The sequence below is a fragment of the Simochromis diagramma genome, unplaced genomic scaffold, assembly GCF_900408965.1.
Source record: "Simochromis diagramma unplaced genomic scaffold, fSimDia1.1 OVJJ01000596.1, whole genome shotgun sequence".
Classification (NCBI taxonomy): Eukaryota; Metazoa; Chordata; class Actinopteri; order Cichliformes; family Cichlidae; genus Simochromis; species Simochromis diagramma.
The window spans coordinates 8,503,042-8,522,862 of record NW_024387245.1 but is presented as its reverse complement, the minus strand read 5'-3'; the positions used below and the strand labels follow the sequence as shown (position 1 = coordinate 8,522,862).

General features: G+C 40.8%; 1 protein-coding gene across 1 annotated transcript; it reads left to right on the top strand.

Moving 5' to 3' along the window:
* The first annotated feature begins 2,805 nt into the window (after positions 1-2,805).
* tmem38b (transmembrane protein 38B) lies at positions 2,806-15,062 on the top strand. The gene is made up of 6 exons (XM_040000332.1): positions 2,806-3,269; positions 10,416-10,572; positions 10,950-11,134; positions 11,277-11,364; positions 11,835-11,952; positions 14,083-15,062. Exons 1-6 carry the CDS (start codon positions 3,146-3,148, stop codon positions 14,362-14,364), a joined length of 954 nt encoding a protein of 317 aa, XP_039856266.1. The 5' UTR covers positions 2,806-3,145; the 3' UTR covers positions 14,365-15,062.
* Positions 15,063-19,821: the final 4,759 nt, after the last annotated feature.

The window sequence follows — 19,821 nt, the reverse complement described above, 5'->3', positions numbered from 1 at the left end:
TGAATTCAGTTCAGGTCGGATAAATTGTATTTGTGTAGCTCAGTATCACATACTGAGGTTCAAAAGGCTTCCACATGCATAAAAACATATTAAGGCACAAAATACAGTGTTGTGAAAAAGTGTTTGCCCCCTTCTTGATTTTGTATTTTTTTTTGTATGTTTTTCACACTTAAACATTTCAGTTCAGAGAACAAATTTAAATAATATACAACGATAACACAAGTAAACACTAGATGCAGTTTCTAAATGAAGGCGTTTATTATTAAGGGGAAAGGTCCAAGCCAACATGGCCTTGTGTGAAAAAGTGATTGCCCCCTAAAACTAATAACTGGTTGGGCCATGCTTAGCAGCAACACCTGCAATCAAGCGTTTGTGATAACCAGCAATGAGTCTTTTACGCCGCTGTGGAGGAATTTTGGCCCACTCATCTTTGCAGAATTGTTGTAATTTAGGCATACTGGAGGGTTTTCGAGGACCTTTTTAAGGTCATGCCACAGCATCTCAATTGGAGTGACTTTGACTAAGCCACTCCAAAGGCTTCATTTTTTTAAGCCATTCAGAGGTGGACTTGCTGGTGTTTTAGATCATTGTTATGCTGCAGAACCCAAGTGCGCTTCAGCTCAAGGTCACAAACAGATGGCCGGACATTCTCCTTCAGGATGTTTTGGTAGACAGCAGAAGTCTGTCTACTAAAACATCCCAAAGACTTGGGGATCATCAAGATGTTTCTGGCAAAACTGAGACAAGCCTTTATGTTCCTTTTGCTCAGCGGTGGTTTTCATCTTGGAACTATGCCATGCAGGCCATTTCTGCCCAGTCTCTTTTTATGGTCTTAACTGAGGCGAGTGAGGCCTGTGTTTTAATACTGATAAGTAAATCACACTGAGTTGCTTTGATCATCATCATGCAAAATGCAGGATTTATGTTGAAAACAGGTGTCTTTTACTCAAACTATAATAATTTCTCAAAACAAACCAAATTGTCTTGATAATTAAACATAACCAAACATCAGTGAACACAAACTAGTTCTCTTTTTAAAATTTGATAAAAATCATTTTCAGCTGTTTGCAGATGGTTTACATACCAATTACTAATGAGTTTATTAAGTTGTATCAATTGTCATTCTTTGTTTGCTAACAGTGAAGCTATTAAAATGCAAATATTTACAATTTATTAACCATCGTTCTAATAAACAAGCTTTAACTCGTTTGACTAAAACTGTTACTCGTCCTGTTTTTATATGATTTGACTGTAGCACAGTGACAAGCTGACACTTGTCAGTGTCTCAGTGAGCCCCAAATCAATACATGTGATTCAGCAGTCAAACAAAAAAGCAAGCAAGAAAGCAAAAACTTTCCCACGTTGCTTGTCTGTGTTTATTGTGCTATGGTGTGTTGATATCTGTGCATTCCTGTATTATCCTTTTGTGTTACACATTTCGATGTTTTTTTCCTCGCTACCTAGCCTGACCTGTCTCCCCAATGTGATGTTTGTGTATTGTATGTATGGTCGGCAAGGTCTGTCATCTCGGTTGTGGGCAAAAGACCTACAACTGACAAATAAAGGCTATCTCATCATCATCATCATCAAAAAACAAACATAAGACTGGGAAACATTAACATGCAGTCACCACCAGGTGTCATGCTCCTGCCTGAACACTGTAATAGCAGTTAGTAACTTATGGCAAAAGGGGAAGGGTACAGCCTTGCAAAAGTTCACAAATAACCCACCAACCTAAAATTTCTCAGTTTTATATTACCCTCTGTAAGCTGGTTAATGTTTTATTAAGCACATGATTTAAACGTGTTTTCTTTCTTTACTTTCCCCCCCTTTTTGTTGTTCTTCTTGTTACTGCCACAGATGTGTGTCAGAAGATTGTGTGCAATTAAAGAGTGTGAATGTCCACACATTCTAACGCTGTTTAACTGAAGCGTTTTTACAGCTCATTGTAAAACCTGAATACTACTGTTCTTGGAACTACGGTGGCCCTGAGAGGCCAAACGGACTGCAAGGCTCATGCTGCATGACAACAGGGTTCACGATTGTTATGTCGACACATTTTTAAAGCTTGCCCAATGAAGTTAACCCATGCAAAAACAACAGCATATAGGGATTTCTAGTATCATGCCTGCATCCTCTCACTTAGATAGTTTCTCTGATCTTTGATTTTAGAGTGCCAGGAGGTAAAGTAGACCTATCCTAAACATTTGGATACATTTATATATGGCTCTTTTTTTTGAAGTGCAGCCTGCTAATTTCTGAAACAGATAATAAATCACGTTTTGTAGGCTATTATGTCCAACTTTCAACAATAAAAGTGTGATATTATATTATAAGTAATAACAACAGAATAATTAGGTCACAAAGAGACACAAGGGCAGCTTTTACAAGAGGGGAATAGTCAACAGGGGTAATTTACACCTGACCTGACTTTTCATTATATGTTAATTTTCTATCCATCCAGCTAGCTATGCTATTTATTCTGATTACTGCTTGCCTTTCATGTAGCATCGATGTGGTGAAGTAGCTACTCCAATTTCGTTGTACTATTGTATAAAGTGTGACTGTGCAATGACAATAAAGAGTTAAAGTTAATATATACTGAGTAAAACAATACCAGTGGTTGAATATATTTCAAACTGACTACAGCATGTGTCATGACTACCTGTAAGCTCCACCTATTAAAGGCACAGGCAAACAAAAGGTACGTAAAGCGGTTTGTTTACTTTTACCCATCCCTGGTCGATCACCTCAGAAAGCCACACTCTGACAAGCGATTGGTTCGCGGTGCACTCTTTCCCCCAATCACCGAGCCTCTCTAGCTCCGCCCGCCACATCACTAGCATGGCGGCACGTAGAGCAGGAATTCCGCCTATGCGACGATGACAGCGTCGCTGAAGAGATAACAGCAGTAATGACTGTTGTACGATAGTGCAGGTCTGTTGCCCAGCAACATAAACCCCAGCTACTCTAAGGGTCAGCTAACCTGGTGCGAGCGGCTGGGCAGCAGCAGCCTCTCTGACAGACTTGACAAGACTGCGGATGAAGCCAAGTTTGTGCCTTGATGCTCTGAGCTGGACCGGTGCCTTTACTCCGCTTCAAGTCCTCGTCTGGAAGCTCATTCCTGCCGAATTGTTCTAGAAAGATGGATCTTCTCAGTGTGCTGCATTTCGACGAACTTTCTCATGGACTGGCAAACTTGTCCATGTTTCCTTTCTTTGACATGGCGCATTATATCGTCTCTGTCATGGCTCTGAGGGAGCAGCCAGGTGAGTGTTTACGGGACGTTGACGATTATAGTTCCTGCCAAGTTTACTCTGTGAAGTGGCTTTTTTCTTTCTGTTAACTTTGTTTGGCTGAAGTTTGTAATATCAGGCCTCCAGCCATCCTGTTTAAAGTTTACCTGACTGCGTGGCACGTCGGTGGGGAATGGGGCTGTTTCGAAAAAGGAAAAGTTTTCCAGGTTCTTCACATTGAAAACAACGCAAAATAGCCCGCACGTGCTGCTTAAATGTGTTTATATAGCCGCATATAGCCTCGTTTCATAGGACTCATAAAATATTTACGATTTCATGTGCCTATTTGCATATTTCCTAGCTGAAGTGGTTCTTAATATGTCACTGGGTTCAGATCTGAGCCACTTAGTCTAATTTTTTAAAGTGCTTCTTTGCTGTTTTTACTGGTAATATTTCACATTAAACTAAATAGTATTTTGTTATGCAAAATCAGACACGCTGTAGGCATCCGCTTTGCTTCTGCAAAGTTGCAAGCGTTTTTACAGATTATAAATTATTTATCAGTATTGTAAAACATAACAGCTGTTAATTTGTGGGTTAATTGGCACGCAGCATAATCTGAACCTTAATTGGATAAGTTTGCATATAAATAGTGCTGCCACATATAGAAGTGCACTGCATCCAATTAAATTGATAAATTATGCAGTTAATAAATTAAAAAATTGCTATGGCTGAATTACTGGACCTTACTATTAACTTCTTTACATAGACTGATTGTTTTGGGCCAGACCAGGTGATGAGTTTGAACCATATCATGGTATGTTGTTCAGAAAATGCACAGATTAAGCAAACTATAGCCAGAAGCATAATCAAACTCAGAACAGTCCGAGTTAGGCATGTGAAGAGCTTTGTTCAGTTTAAGTATTCAGATCTGTTAAGTTTAAGTAGTAATACTAATGGATAAATTCCACTCAAATAAACAAGGTCCTGCATTCAAAGGGACTGTCCAATCAGCTAACTTTACTGTCAGTGGCCTTTGCTGTTAGCAAGGGTGGAGCTACTTCATATTGTGTGGTCTTTTAATCTATGGACCCATATGCTGACTGAACATCAGCAACAGCCATTATCAGTCTTTCTGGCAAATATCAGCCTATTAGCACAAAGCTAATGTTCACAAATAGAGGCCTGTTTATATGCTGCGTCACATCAGCTTTTCATTGATTTTCAGCTACTTGCTTTAATGAGTACACTTGTTTTTCTAGATAATGAAGATTTCTTAGTTTCTGTCAAAAATCAATGATAAAAAATATTGGTATCAACTCAGAATTTCACAGTACGTCCACCCCTTTACCTGCTGGTTACCTCTCACTTTACCATAGAGAGCATACTGGTGTGCTGCGGATGCTTTGCAGCACATATTCAGAGGATTTTAAACACAGCACAAAAGATTACTGGCTTTCCTTTTCCCTCACTGGAAGAGATTGCAAAAGCGAGATATCTTTCAAGAAGCCTTAAAAATGAATAGGGACTCTTTTTCACCCTGGACCCTTGCTGTTTGACCTGTTGCCCTCTGGTAGACACTACAGAGTCATCAAAACAAGGGTAAACAGATTGCAGAGTGGTTTTTAGCCTAGTGCAATCACGGCTGTAAATCAAACATTTATTGCGGTGCACCATGGTACTTTTTATTTAACCCTTGACACCTTTATATTCATAATTATTTATTACCTTCTGCACCGTGAGAACAACTCTGTTTGATGGTGTGATTGGCTTGTTTAGATACTGTGTGGTATTTTTTTTGAGGAACTTGGAAAAGTAGCAACTCAATTTTGGTGTTGGAGCCTCATGAGTCATTACTTGTTTATCTCAGGAAAGCAAAAGCAATTAAGCTCTCCCCACAGCCTCAGTATAAACCTTTTAGTTCTGTCGTTGAGCAGTAGTTAGAGATCATCGTCACAAAAGTTTAAAAGCCCAATGCTTTAGCTGTGTCACAGCCTATTGTATGAGCTAAGACCAAGGTTGGACACGAGCCATGTTATGTCACCAAGATAGTGGCTATGGAGACAGGTGGACTTTAACTGCACAGAGAGTTGACTCAAGCACGTGGACAGTCCATTGTAGTCCCCCTGCTGTAGGTCTACGGGCTATTTTTGAACTTGCCTTGCAAAGCATCTGAGCTACTGTGACCTTTTTAACCCTGTGTCCTCTACTCCGGTCTGTTTGTCTCTGGCTGGACGAAGGAATCACAGGGAGCGACAGTGTTGACAACACCGTTTGCAAAATTCTCATGTTGGTCGTTGCTTGTTCGCTCACTTCATGTTAGTTTGGTGACGATCAGTGACTTGCTTAACAAACAAACAAAAGGTCACTGAGAGAATGGCCGAGAGCAGATTTAAATCTCTGGGTCATTTAAAAAGAAACAGTAAACTCTGTCAAGGCACAAAACACACAGGAAGCCCCCCAAAAAGGAAAGGAATGCCATAAACCATTCAACCCTCCTTCGCTAGTCTCTTTCCTCTTTTCTCTTTCCTCTGTGTTAAATCCACCTTCGTGCTGTGCAGCGGTGGGGCGGGTCCAGATGTTCTCAACCGTTAGCAAGAAGAAAAACAAGTTTCAGTTCAGCTTAATTGCACGTTAGACACACATATTGTACAAACGAGTATTTTGAAGGCGCTTGTCTGTTCTGCCCCCTGTGTTTATGCCATTACGGAGTTATTTTAAGCTCCTTTATAAACACTGCTGAGAGTGGAGTGTGAGGAAAACGGAAGGACGGGGACAAGGAAGGAGAGCAGTGGTTATATGTCAATCAGTGGGCCTCTCTTTAAGCCAGAGACAAGCAGAGGTGTTTTTTTTTTTTTTGGTATTTAAAGCTGGCTATAATTATGCTGTCCACAGAGGGAGGAAGAAGAAGACAGAGCTAGTGGGAGGAAGAGAAGACTTGTAGATTTGCACATTAAGAGGAATGAAAAAAAAACAGAGTTTCCGTGTTAGATAATGCTGTGTTTGGTCTGTATATTTGTTAGATGTTGTCCTGGTTAAAACGGAAAGACTTTTGTTAGACTGCTGCTGCGGAACAGGTGAACTGCAAGAGAGAAAAGAAGGAAGGAAGACATCTGCAGTGTAGTTGACCTGCATTTCTCAAATTTGACTTGTAAATCCACTTCCTTCCAATGCAAAACCAGAGGAAGGGATTTTGCATGTCAAAGCACTCTAAGCAGTGCATTTATATTTCAGCGGAAATGGTATTTTTTTTCTGTTGTTTGCTTCTTCATCGACCTTTAGATGTCATCATGTTTTATGAATTGATCTCCCTCCATCTTTAATCTCTGTGCGACCCATCGGGAACACACACTGACTACAGCAGTTTGCTTTGCTGTGGAGCTAAAGGTGATGACAATGCAACAGTGTTTACTGTGTAAGCAGTGTGGTGCATTGGTAAACTCTGCACTGCAACAACCACAACAACAAAAAGCAGTGTCGAGGGTTTAGGCTGGGGGCTATCACAGAGAACAGGATGTAAATAACTGTCACGATGTCAGACATTTTTTAAATTGCTGTTCCCCACTGAGATTTTTATTTACCCTCCCCAGCATCGTTTTAACCACATGAGGTGTGTTACATCAGATTTCTTGAGCGCAATCATGGAAAAAAGAAATCATAGTATTACACAGTGATGGCTGAAATCTGCTGACACTGAGCTGCAGCCACTTAATAGTGTATTCCTCACTCCATTTGTTTATTTGTCTGTGGCATGCTGGAACCCACACTTAGTTGTGAGGAAAAGTGAAGTTATACCCTTTTCCATCTGTTTTCTAATGCATGTGGCTTTAACATGTTTAAGCATAAGATTACAACTGTGGTCAAAAGTTTACATCCACTCATTGTGGGCACGAATGTCATTGTAATTTAGATTTATCTATTCCGAAACCAGTTCTGATTTGTTTAGAATCGTTGTTCTGTTGGAACACCCAATTGTGTCAAAGTTACAAGTTAAAGAATGTGAAGGTTATCCTTCTGTTTCATTATTCCAACCACTTTATGAAATGTACCAGTACCACTTGACTACCAGTACCACAGCCCAGAGTATGATGCTACTACAACCATGCTTGACAGCAGGTATGTTGTTCTTTTCACTCACAATTATTTCTCCAATCATACATCTTGTCATTGTGGCCAAAAAGCTCCATCTTTCTCCAGAACACATTTGGCTCATCAATGTGGGAAGCTGCAAATTTCAGTCAAGCTGAAAGGTTTCAGTTTTGTTGCCAGGGCTTCTTTCTTGTTCAGCATCCTCTCAGTTTGTGGTGATGTAAAACTCACTTCGCAGTGATGCTGGTGTTCCAGCAGTTTCCAGTTCATGGCAGGCTTGAGCCTCTGTGTTCATGTATTGTTCCCGAGCATCCTAACTAATTTCCTCCCATCTGAGGCTGACAGTTTGCGTCTTCTTTCAGACCTTGGCAAACTGGTGACGCATCTGAGCGACCGGATGACCATCCTGCAATCTGTAGTTTTTTTTAGAAATGGTCCATAAAGATTCTTGAATGGCCTTCTATACTAAAAAGCTGGGGCTGTGCCAAGGAAAACAACCATTTTAAATGAAGTCATTCATTAAAGTCATACATCTGTGTACCTGCTTGCTTTTTGTGACCACAAAACTAGTCAGAGGAGACAATCCACCAACTATGCATCAGCCCAGGCAGTGGACCTCAAATAAGTATAATAGGATTGATCACTCGGCTGTCTGGTCTCCAGCTGTCTGTGTTTGCAACGGAGTATAATTTCAGTTTTATACAAAGACTTATCAGTGAATAAGCTCCTTTAGTACTGGCTGCTTACCTGTTGTATCTTTATGCCAGGTGCATTTCTATCCGTATATGTGATATCTCAGTGCAGGAGGAAGTCCAGGTGAAATTTAAAACTTACTGTATTCAGTGTTGAGTTTCACCCGTGACTCATGCAAGTGATTAGTGAGATGCTATCCTGCATTTACTAACAGGTTCATGTGTCTGCTACCAGACACATCAGCTTTCACATTTTCCTCCACTGCAAATTGTCTCATGTAGAAACTTTGAACTCATTTTAAAGTTTTTTTTTCTAAGGAACTTCCACTCTATAGAAAGTTAAACAGTGAACAACTCAGACGTGAGGCCGAGGGAGGCTACATAGGAAGCAGCTTTAAATCCTCCTGGTTTACCAATCTCACTCCAAGAGTCTTTAATCTTTCTGTAATCCCCAGATTACCATTTTGGTCCTGTGTGTGGCCACACTGACTAAGGGCAGGTAACACAGGGACTGACTAAGAGCTACCTGTCTTAGTTTCAAAACATATGTATATTCCTTGGCAGCATCAATTTTGGTTGAGGCAGACAAGGCATTGCAGGATTGTATTAGAGTATGTCAGAAAAAGTACTGCATGAAATGTGTGTATCTCATTGATATTGTAGCATCAATAAAAATATATTAGCAGTTCAGGCCACCCATGATGAAGTCCACCTTTTAAAAGAGAGATCTAATGACATCAGTGCCTACACTGATTGCTACACTGATTGCTACACTACTTAAGTGTAGCTCTCCACGCCACAACAGTGGATTTAAAAAAACAAGACAAACAAACAGTCAAGATATGATTGAAGTGTACTCTTGCAGCTTTAATTCAAGGGGTTTTAACAAAAGTAGTGTATTAACACTTTAGGAATTACAGCCTTTTTATACAGCCTCCTATTTTCAGAAACTCAAAAGTAAATTGACAGTTGACTGACAAGTAGTTTCATGGCCAGGTGAGGCCTGTTCACTTTATTATTTCATGTCAAATTAAGGTAATGAATGGAATGGATTCCAAGTATTCAACTTGCATTTGGTATTGCTTCACTGAAACTCTCAATAATAGGTCCCAAGAAATGGTGACACAAGTAAAGGAGCCCATTATTAGACTGAAAGACCAAAATAAAGCTATTAGAGAGATAACATTAGGAGTGGCCAAATCAGTAATCTGTGACTCCTTCTTTCCTCCTAAAAAAATTCCCCACATAGCATCTATACAAGTCCATAGTAGTATCGAGGAAGCAGGCGTATCATTGTTGTTTAAGTCGACAGTATAGAGACGCCCTCATGAATGTAAATGGAGAAGGTTTACAACAAGGTTACTGTGGTTGGCACAGAACATGGAACAGGAAGTTCTTTCAGATGTTTTCTAGACTTGGCTAGAAAACATCTGAAAGAGGCTGTACATGTCTCAAAGAATTGTTTTGACAGATGAAACCAAGATGAACTTGTACCAGAATGATCGGAGGAGGAAAAAGAATGAGAAGGGGAGAAACAGCCCTGGATCCGAAGCATACACGTCATCTGTCAAAGTTATGGCATGTATTTCAACCAGTGGTTGATGATGTGACTGCTGATAGAAATAGCAGGATAAATTCTGAAGTCCACAGGGCTATACTCGCCGCTCACATTTAACCAAATGCTGCAAATATCAGTTCTTCACAGTGCAAATGGATGAGGCAAAGCATACCACAAGAGAAGCCCAAGAGTTTTTCAAGGCAAAGAATTGTGATTCTTCAAGGCCAAGCCAGTCACCTGACCTCAGCCTAATAGAGCAGCTTTTCAATGATTAAATACAAAACTGCATGGAGACAGAACCACAAACAAGCAGCAACTACAGGCCGCTGCAGTAAAGGCCGGGCACATCTCAAGGTCACTACCGCTCGAATTAAAGCTGAAATCCTGCACTTGAATCATATTGATTGTTTGATTTTAAAATCCACTGGTATACAGAGGCCTAACAACATCTACACCTGAAGGTCTTAATAGAAAGCAGCTTCCTTGCTAATTCATGCTTAACAGTCCATTTTGTCTTTTGAGTCTTGGCCGGTCCTGTCATGTAGATGTTGTGTAAATGGTTTCAGTCACTCATACTGCAGCTGTGATTGACAAATAGACTGAACAAAGAAAAGGAGCTATCTGTGAACCTCAAACAATGTCTATGAAAGAGTATCAAACTCCATTATGTTCCAGTTATCTGTTATCTTCAAATTGAACTGGTTTATGTATCAAGTTAAGCCCAGTGTAAACGACATCTTACTCATTCACAGTGCTAGTCTCTTTATTCTAAGAACCTGCCCAATAATAGTGATCATTTATGTTTATTGTTCTTTATTATCCATTTTTGCTGTTGTGCAGGAGCTCTCGAGGTGTCCAGAGTCAGCCCCTTAGCCTGCTGGTTCAGCTCCATGCTCTTCTGTTTTGGGGGAGCGGTGCTGTCGGGGATCATGCTGGCAGAGCCACCAGTCGCTCCTTTGTCCAACAGCACCGGTGTTCTCCTTGCTTCAGTCATATGGTAAATATCTGATGGTTGAAATATCTGAAGCTGAAAAATAAGGTGTGTAGATTGTAGTAAAGAAAGAGGCAGAGGGGTTTGAATTAGTGAATAATAGATAAATAAAGTCATTATCCAAGTTTTCCAAATGTGGAAGAAATAGAGACGTTTTCAAAGAGTGTCTGTATCTAAATAAGTCTTTGGCCCCCTCTGCTGGTGGCTTGTATTATTACACCTGTCTCACAAACAATTTACAACACCCCCTGCTGGTGAATGTAGGTACTTGACAAAGACCTGAGGGTAATGCTGTCAAAATCACCTTGAGCCTTGTTTAGTGGCCATGTCATTGAAACGTGCATGTGTCCACGTATTAAATGAGCCTTGTGTGTCTCTATTAGGTACTTGGTGTTTTACTGCCCCATGGACCTGGTGTACGCATGTGCGTCGCCGCTGCCCCTCAGACTGGTGCTGTCAGGGATGAAGGAAGTGACGAGGACGTGGAAGGTCCTTGGAGGGGTGACTCAGGCTCACAGCAAATACAAGGACGGCCTTCTTGTTATGATTGCCATTGGATGGGCTAGAGGTCAGTAGGTATGAGTGTGACAGGGCTTTTTTTTTTTTGCATGTTAGGGCTTTCAAGTAACCATAAAATATTTGAATATTTAACACACATATTTTACATATTAATGCGTAGCAACCATATATCTCTTTACTCTCCCTACCAGGTGCTGGAGGTGGTCTGATAAGTAATTTTGAGCAGCTTGTTCGAGGAGTGTGGAAACCAGAGACAAATGAGCTCCTCAAAATGTCTTAGTAAGCCTCACACAGACTCTCTAATATCGATTTTATGATATTTTTGTGGTCATAAAATGTAATTTTTAATGCACATTAAGTATATTGTCCTATCTTGACTGTAATTTGTTATATTAATGCTATACTATATACCAGGCAAGCAATTTTTTTTTTTTTTTTTCATGGTCCCTCGTTGTAGCTTTTCAACAAGTCATACAGAAATTAAAGTGGCATCAATCCTTTCACTTTACCCGCAGTAATAACATAAACATGAGCATAAACATGAGGGTATTTTCCAGACTTTCCACACTATTCAACCACGCTGAAGATGCAGTTTATGCAACTGGAAGCCTGACACATCTAAAGTTAACAACATGCCCTGGTTTATTTGCGCATACAAGATGTGATTTATTTCAGTTGTATGTATATACTTATCTTCTATTTTTCAGTTTTTGTTAGGATTTATCTTTTTTCTTTGCTTTTCTCTTTAGTCCCACAAAGATTACCCTGATCGGGGCGGTGTTGTTCGCTCTGCAGCAGACACACTACCTGCCTCTCCAGAAGCACCACCTGATGTTCATTTACACCGTCTTTATTGTTGTCAACAAGGTCAGTCTGGTGCCAAACCTGGACTCCAAACCTGAACCTATGAGTAGGCTATAACTCAAGATTGTAGTAATTTGGAAAATTCCAAAGAAACGAGGTCTATTTTTGATCAGTTTAGCTTGACTACTTGCAGCAAAAGAAATGAATAAATGCCACTCTTGTTATTAAGTTAAAACTTGGGTATAGCAAAGGTTTTAGTGCCACAGCTTCCTCCCAAATCGGTGCTATCGTGTCTTCTAAATGACCTTTCTCGCTCTGCTTTTTTGAAGTTTTCGCCGTGGTGACTCACATTAGTACGGTATTACCCGTAGGGCTGGGGCTTTTGCATCATTTTCATCAGCTTGCATCATCCACTTTTCTCTACTCTGGGAAACTTGTGCTCTTGACTGAGACACAGATAAATCTAAGACGTCTTCTTTCAACTCTCATTCTGTTAGCTCCCTCTGACTCTGATCTGTCAAATTAACAGCAAACAGTTTCATCACGTTTAAGAGCTGTGTCCAGGCCTGCTGTTTGTTATTTTGGGTTCGCGGTGTTGCGGATGTTCGCTTTTATTCCCAAATGAAAAGTAAATGCTCATAAATTTACTTTGTGTGAGATGGACTACAGTTGTTCAGCTTTCTATGAAAGGTGACAATTTGTTGTCTATAATAAGCTGAAATCTTTTCTTTCTTCTTATTTGCTTTTTGATTTGACCTCATTGGTGCAACGCTGCAGTCACAAGCAGTGGTCAGAGACCACACCAGCATTGTTGTGACTGTGTGATGAACTTGCTAGCTTGTTAGCTTTTGAAATGGTTACTTTGAAGATGGGGATCAGTTCTGCTGCGACCACTTGCACTCAGTTGCCATCTTCAAAGTGGCTTTGGTGCGGTAAGATGGTGGAGTCGCTCTATTACTTGTGAAAATTGCCAATCTGAAATACCTAACTTGACCTCATAATTTTGAAACAGAAGTTAAAACACCTTCATAAATACATGCTCTGCAACATTGGTTTTATATATGAATATAACTAGCATGCAATGACAGATCATAGACAGGTTATGCTCATCGGGGCTGCTGAGCGTAACTGGACCAACTCAGCTTGACTGCAACATGGTGGCAGTATTTCTGCGTTTCTAAATTAGACGGCAGCTGTTTGCAAACCTTGTCTCAGAGTGATTGCAGTCACTATCAGTCAGACTACAGTTTGAGGACATGTGCAATCAGCTTGCAAAGTGATCACTCACATGTGCGCCTTTCCCACTAAAACCCACTCAGCTTGGCTCAACGTGGTTTTCAGTTACAATTGAGTGCCACCTCAACGTGGGTGGGGTTGTTAGAACAAGGCAGCCCAAATTTCCTGTAACGTTATTTGTATGATGCAAACACGACACAACAATGAAGGATATTGAGGTGATGGTATACCTACTGCTAAACCAATGTTACATGTATGCAGTAGGTCATTGGACCACGATGTTGGTTTGTATGTGGGCATTTCCTTCGTTGTCAGGTCACTTGGGTGTCAGGTCACCCAAGTGACCAGGCACTACTACCTAATGGGAAACCCCAAGACTGAGTTAAGCCAAGTAGGTACAAGTGGAAAAGAGGCTATGGTCACCGCTACTACTTGCAGTCAGTCTCTGACAGCAAAGGAAATCAATATTTATACATATGTTTAAAAATGTGTATACATGTGGGCTTTTAACCTCCATATTTGCCAACTAGTAACGCCATGTGCCTATTGGGTGGTGCAGAAATTAACTGTTTCTTGATATGAGACCAAGGCGGAGACACATGACAGTAATGGGGGAGCATTTGTAAATAGGAGGTTTGTGTAATGATGCCGATTGGCATATCTGTCCCACACTAGATATGCCAATCCATCCATTATGGCAACCGAGAGTACCAAAATAGCTGGGGAGCATAGAGAAGTTCCTGCTGTGGCTGAGGGAACTATAAGAGCAAGGTTTCAAGTAAAGTGATAGAAGTAGCCATGTGATCATTCATTATTTTTAAAAATGGTCATTATAGCTGATTTCAGGACATCTGTTCTGTTGAAGGACAACTTATTCTCTCCCAAATGTCATTAAATGTCTCATCCTTTTCTAAATTTTTCACACATGTATTGACGCATGTATGTTTTGCTCTGTAGTCAAGGATGATGCTGACGGGCTCCTCCACCTCACCCTTTGCCACCATCGAGTCAGCCCTCTATAAGACCCTCTTCGCCGGCTACTCGCCTTATGCCGCCCTCACCGGTGAGGTGAAGAGCGCTTGCATCGATAATAGCAGCATGAACAAGACAACCACCGCCACCAAAGAGTCCAGTGAGAATGGATCGTCGGGGCAGCAAACCCCAACTTCTCCAGCCACGGGACACAGCAGCTCGCTCGAAGCCAAAGAGGAGTCACCGCACTGCAAAAAGACCAACTAGTCAGCCTTCGCCCTGTAGCGCCTTTTCACCTCTAAGCAGGGCTGGAGTCATTTATGATTCACACATTTCAAGTCAGGAGTTCACTTTAACTTTATTTTTCCATTTTGTCTTTTGTGCAGGGACACGCTTATTGTTCTTCAGGCTAAAAGGCCATGTTTCTTTTTCTCTAAACGATTTCTTTTGCATTTCTTAGAAAGCGATTTCAAGCTGGCTGCTGAAAAGGAATTTCAATAAAAGCCAACTCCAGCAAAAGCCCTGCACCTTATATTCTGGGATAATCACCACATCCTTAAAGTACTGTAATGCTTTTCCTGCTGTTGGATATGAACATCAAACTATCTCTGGGCTGTAGCTTAATTTTTGAAATATATATTTATAATGGGAACAATCAATTTCAGGGGTTTTGGGGACCAGTGCTGTGCACCTGCTGATCTACGAATGTACTTCATTCCTCTCTGTATATATTCTGCTTCGTGTAAATGCTAAATTTCTTACTCTGAAGTGGTTACATTTTTTAAGGAAAAAAGAAAAGAAATTCTATTCTATGAGATCCAGAGATTTTATTTTATTTATACATAATGATTTCACTCTTGAATGTGTAACATTTTGAAATGGAGGACCGTTTTATTCAGTCACTCTGGCGAACGCTTTGAATGGTGATTGAAAGCATGAGAATAAACAGGTTTGAATGCATGTGATTTCCTGCCTATGGTGTTATTGTACTGCTCAGTGAACACGAGTGCACTTGGGTTTAAATTGCCAAACATATCAGTAGTTACATTTTAAAATGCGTCTATCCTTGAAAGAATCTTCTCCTTATTAATGCAGCTCTCTTAGCTACATTTGTTCAGCTTCATGTGTCAAAGGAAAAAAATTAATGACTACTTTTAGCTTCTTGTAAGTTGATACAACGCAGCGCAACGTCTAGAAGTAACCTCCACTATAGGCTGAAACATTGCATCAGTTTATCATCAGCACCTGATTGATACCTCAGCCTCTTTAAAAAGCTGCTGGAGAGAGATCCCCCACCCCCCAAAATCCCCTCCTCCCCCCCGCCTCCCAAAGTTCTCATCTATGTAACCTCAGACAGCAAAGAACCCCCCTGTGAATACAAATTAAAAACAGAGGGTGGGTGTCAAAGAGAAAAGAGAAGCTGTTCAAAGGCGATCAAAAGCGATACTGGTTGAGATGATGTACCTGCCTTTAAAAAATGCCTCAAGTCCACAGATGTCAGACGTGTGCGTGTCAATTACGGGCTCGTAGCTTGCGGTGTTTGTTGCAAAAAACTGCTTTGTGTTGCTTTCTGACTCTAATGGTGAACTGCGTGACCTGGAAAACGGAAAGACATGTTAATAAGCCTCTGTTATTCCCTGTGATGGCTGTTATGGTAAGAAGGCAGGTGACACGGCAACAGCTCAGAGCCTGAATGGTCCCAGACAATTCTCTTAATGAGGTCCAGACCTGTATGACCCTCCCCCCACCCACCACATTTACTCACTGAACTGAGCAGGCCCTCCTCTACTCCCAAGCCCCGACTTATTTCTCCATGACCCTTCGCACCGTTTTCTCCACCTGCCTCCATTCTGCCTCTATTTAATGTGTCAGGTGCAGGAAATTAATCCTTAAACGGTTTCCCACAGGCTGTCTTCCACACACACACACATTGACCTTCATGACTCATGAACCTGAATGCGATAAGGATTCAGCGCACTATACCTCAGAAATATTTTCTTTCTAAATGCGCCACAGAAACACAATTATGTAACGACGCAATGCGAGGATACTGTAAGCCCAAACATTCCTATACACATTTGATTTTGAGGAACAGTCCAAGGCCACGGGGCACACATAAACACCTAAATGTCTTTCTATTATTTCATTTTGATATAAAACAGTATGCTGAGATTTTTCGTTTTTAGGTTACTTGGCACCTTTAAATAACTCTTCACTCTTGTATTTCCTGGACTCCCCCTTTATAATTTATTCTTTGCTTTTTTCTTTTTTTTTTTATGGATCTAACCTCCATCCTAACTTATAGTTACTCACACAATAGTGGATTTATAAAAAGTGTAATGGTACCACTGTAATTAACATTATGACCTTTTTATTTGTAGCATGTGTCTCCAACCCCCATGGAGGCTTTATATGCACTCAACATTACATTACAGCCTTGTGGATGAAAGGTGCAGGACGAGGTAGTGAACACTTGGTGGCGTGAGGAGGCGTCATCTCTGATGGCTTGATGCCTGGGAACTGACAGGTTGGCCAGCAGCTGCAGGCAAGAAAGGATAGGGACAGGAGGGAACCCTCTTTGCAGAGCCAATGGTGGCTGCTTGCATGTGAGGGTGTGTGGTCTGGTTTAGCCGTGCTTGTGAGGAACATGAGTAGATGGTTCACTAATCTTTTGGGGACATTTTGTATGCTGGGGACATTGTGGATCGACAAAAACACTAAATCCAAAGACATCGTCTGTTGGATGACCCAAGTCTTCAAAATTATTTTCTCGGTGTTTTTAAGGTCAAATGAGATTTTCAGAGAAATGTCCTCTCATGTGTAACAAACCAGCTGACTTGCATTCACAGCATGTGTGTGTGTGTGTGTGCTGGTGAGTGTGACATGTGGAGTGGCAACAAAGGCTGAGTCCATCAAAAAAAAAAAAAAGGCACAAAGAGCTTTAGGGCACAAACACACACACACGTGCATACCTAAAAAAACACACACACACACACAAGCACCCACCCACACAGAAACACACACTTACCAAACCCCTCCAATGTCCAGGATTCTTTGTTTTTCTTTCTTTCTCCACAGAAAATAACATAACCCACAGACACACACACACACATTCACAACTCTGCTGTCAGTGCGAGTGCATAGTCCAAATTTTAGTCACTTTGTTATAGGGCCTAAATACTGGGCAGGGCCTTCTTTAGCTCTCAAACATCTCTTCACGGCATGTATTCCAAAGAGACAGTCACCCTACTACAACGAAAGCATGACAGAGTTCCTGCAGATTGGTTGGCTGCATGTTCATGCAATGAATCTCCTGTTCCTGCACATCCCACAGGTGTGCTATTGGATTCAGATCTGGTGAGTGGAGAAGTTCCTGAAGCACACTGAACGTGTTGTTGTGTTCGTTAAACTGACTCTTGCTTTGCATTTGGTGCATTTTCACAGTGGAAGTAACCAGAACTGCAGGCCATAACATAGTCAGCAACAATGTGAGCCTGTAGCATCTGATCACTGGGTGGTCCAAAGTATGCAGAGAAAACATACCGACCTCAACTATTGACACAAGGTTAGCTGGGTCCATAGATTTATATTGTTCATGTCAAATTCTGAGGCTACCATCTACATGCCTGAGTAGAAAGATTCCTCAGCCCGAGCTACCTTTTTTATTTTTTTTCATCTTCAACTGTCCAGTAAGGTTAAGCTTATTCCCACTGAAGCCTCAGATTTCTGTTTTTGGCTGACCGCAGAGGAACCCAGTGTTGTCTTTTGCTGTTGCAGCTGTGCTGCGCTGCAATGCTGTCCTGTTCACCAGAGTTATAAAAAAAAGTAGTTATCTAGAGGCTTTCTGTTAGCTGTTAGCGTCGGCCATTCTCCTGTGACTCCTCTCATCAAAAAAGTATTTCCTTCTGCAGAACTGGAGGTTTTTTTCTTTTGTTTGTTTGGTTTAACTCATTTGGTGATTGGACAGTTAAATAATTTAATAGGTATAGAGGTGTTCTAGATTTCTGAGATAGCAATTAATGGGTATTGTGCCCTACCACATTGTATACTCTAAAATAGGTGTGAAAGTGCTAAACTTGTGCCAGCCTTTTGGCTTATGGCTGTGCACCTGCTCCGACTCGGTGGTGCCTTAATCTGTTGTTACACGCTGCAGATTGTTTGGCCTCTCAGTCTCGCACTGATATGATTGTGTTCGTGCATTTATATAGGTGCTTCATAGCAGCAAAGACATTAATTAGTTTTCACTGACATCTTCTTTCTCTTGGGATTTTCCTTCTTAAGCAATCAAAGTCAGAGTTCTTAAAACCAAAGTTTTAAAGACAAATTACTCTGCGGGTGATGCAATCAAACTCATTATCTCTTCAGATGAGATGAGATGAAAGTAGGGAGAGAAGTGTTTGGGACCACACAGGAAAAGACTCAGTTAGGGAAAGAAAGAGAAAGGCATATAGAAGGCAAGAAATTAATAAGTAAAGAAGGAGGAAGATGTGTGGACTGTATAGAAATGAGGCGTCACATCATGAGATCTCTTTTTTTCTGCTTCTCTCTCTCTCACACGGACACACTCACAAGCAAACAGAGAGGTCTCTTCATGGCGCTCTCACTGAACGCCAAACGGCCTATGTCTACAGCTATTCAAGATCTGACTTGTAAAGAACAGCTGCAAGGAGAATGCCAAAAAATGAAGCTACTGTAATGTGACTAGCATGCTGGCTCTCTCTGTGTGTGTGTGTTTGTGTGTAACACAGTGAAAAACAGAAACATCTGAGACAGGGTTACTTTATTAAGCTGATCGTTTATTTTTATTTATTTTTTGGCATATAAGTATAATGAAAGCAATGCTGAGATTAGCATTTTAAAAGTTTAAAGTTTATACCCTATTTATGCTGCACTAACCTCATTTGCCCCCTTCTGTTTTAGCATTTCAATGTATTACAACGAACATGAACGAACGGTATTAACATTTTTTCTATAAAATATTGGTGCATAGTCCAAACAATATTCTCAAGAATCCAGATTTTAAGCTTTATATAATTGGTAGAGTTGGTAATGTCTTTGGTGTGACCACCTTTATTCTTCATCACAGTTCGAACTCTCTGAGGCAAGCTTTCTTGTAATTTCTTTAAGTAGTCTTCAGGAGTAGCTCTCCAGGCTTCTTGATGACAGTCAAAGCTTTTCTTTGGATGTTGGCTGCTTTTTGTTGTTGTTCTGCTCTTTGTCAAGATAATGCAACACTGCTAAAATAACATTAAGGTCTGGGCTCTTGATAGGCAAGTACATGACTGATAGTGTTTAGTTGTGTGTTTTTGTGTCCAGGTGTGCTGGATTGGCAGCGTGTTTGCGATCACTGTCATGCTGAAAAATGAAGCTAATGCCAGTTGGATGGTTTCCAAATGGTATTGCATCATGCATAAAAAATCTGACTCTACTTTTCTTCATTTATAGTTACCTTCAAGTCTGACAAGACATTTAACTCCAGTGGCCGACATGCAGACCCAAACCATGACAGAGTCTCCAACGTGTTTCACACATGACTGCAGACACTCACTGTTTGTGCCTCTCTCCTGACTTTCTTCACACATGTTGATGGCACTTTGAACAAAAGATTTAAATTATCATTTGCATTCATCGCTCCATAAGACCTGTTGCCATATCTCAAACTTTTTTCATTGTTTGTTTTTTCCTCAGGAATCTTCTTCTTCTTGACAGCCACTCTTCCACTGA

Excerpts from the sequence above, each read along its gene's own strand:
- tmem38b (XM_040000332.1), top strand. The coding sequence starts at position 3,146 with ATGGATCTTCTCAGTGTGCTGCATTTCGACGAACTTTCTCATGGACTG. Across the intron at positions 10,573-10,949 it reads CTCCTTGCTTCAGTCATATG|GTACTTGGTGTTTTACTGCC; the intron begins GTAAATATCTGA and ends TGTCTCTATTAG. Across the intron at positions 11,135-11,276 it reads TGCCATTGGATGGGCTAGAG|GTGCTGGAGGTGGTCTGATA; the intron begins GTCAGTAGGTAT and ends TCTCCCTACCAG.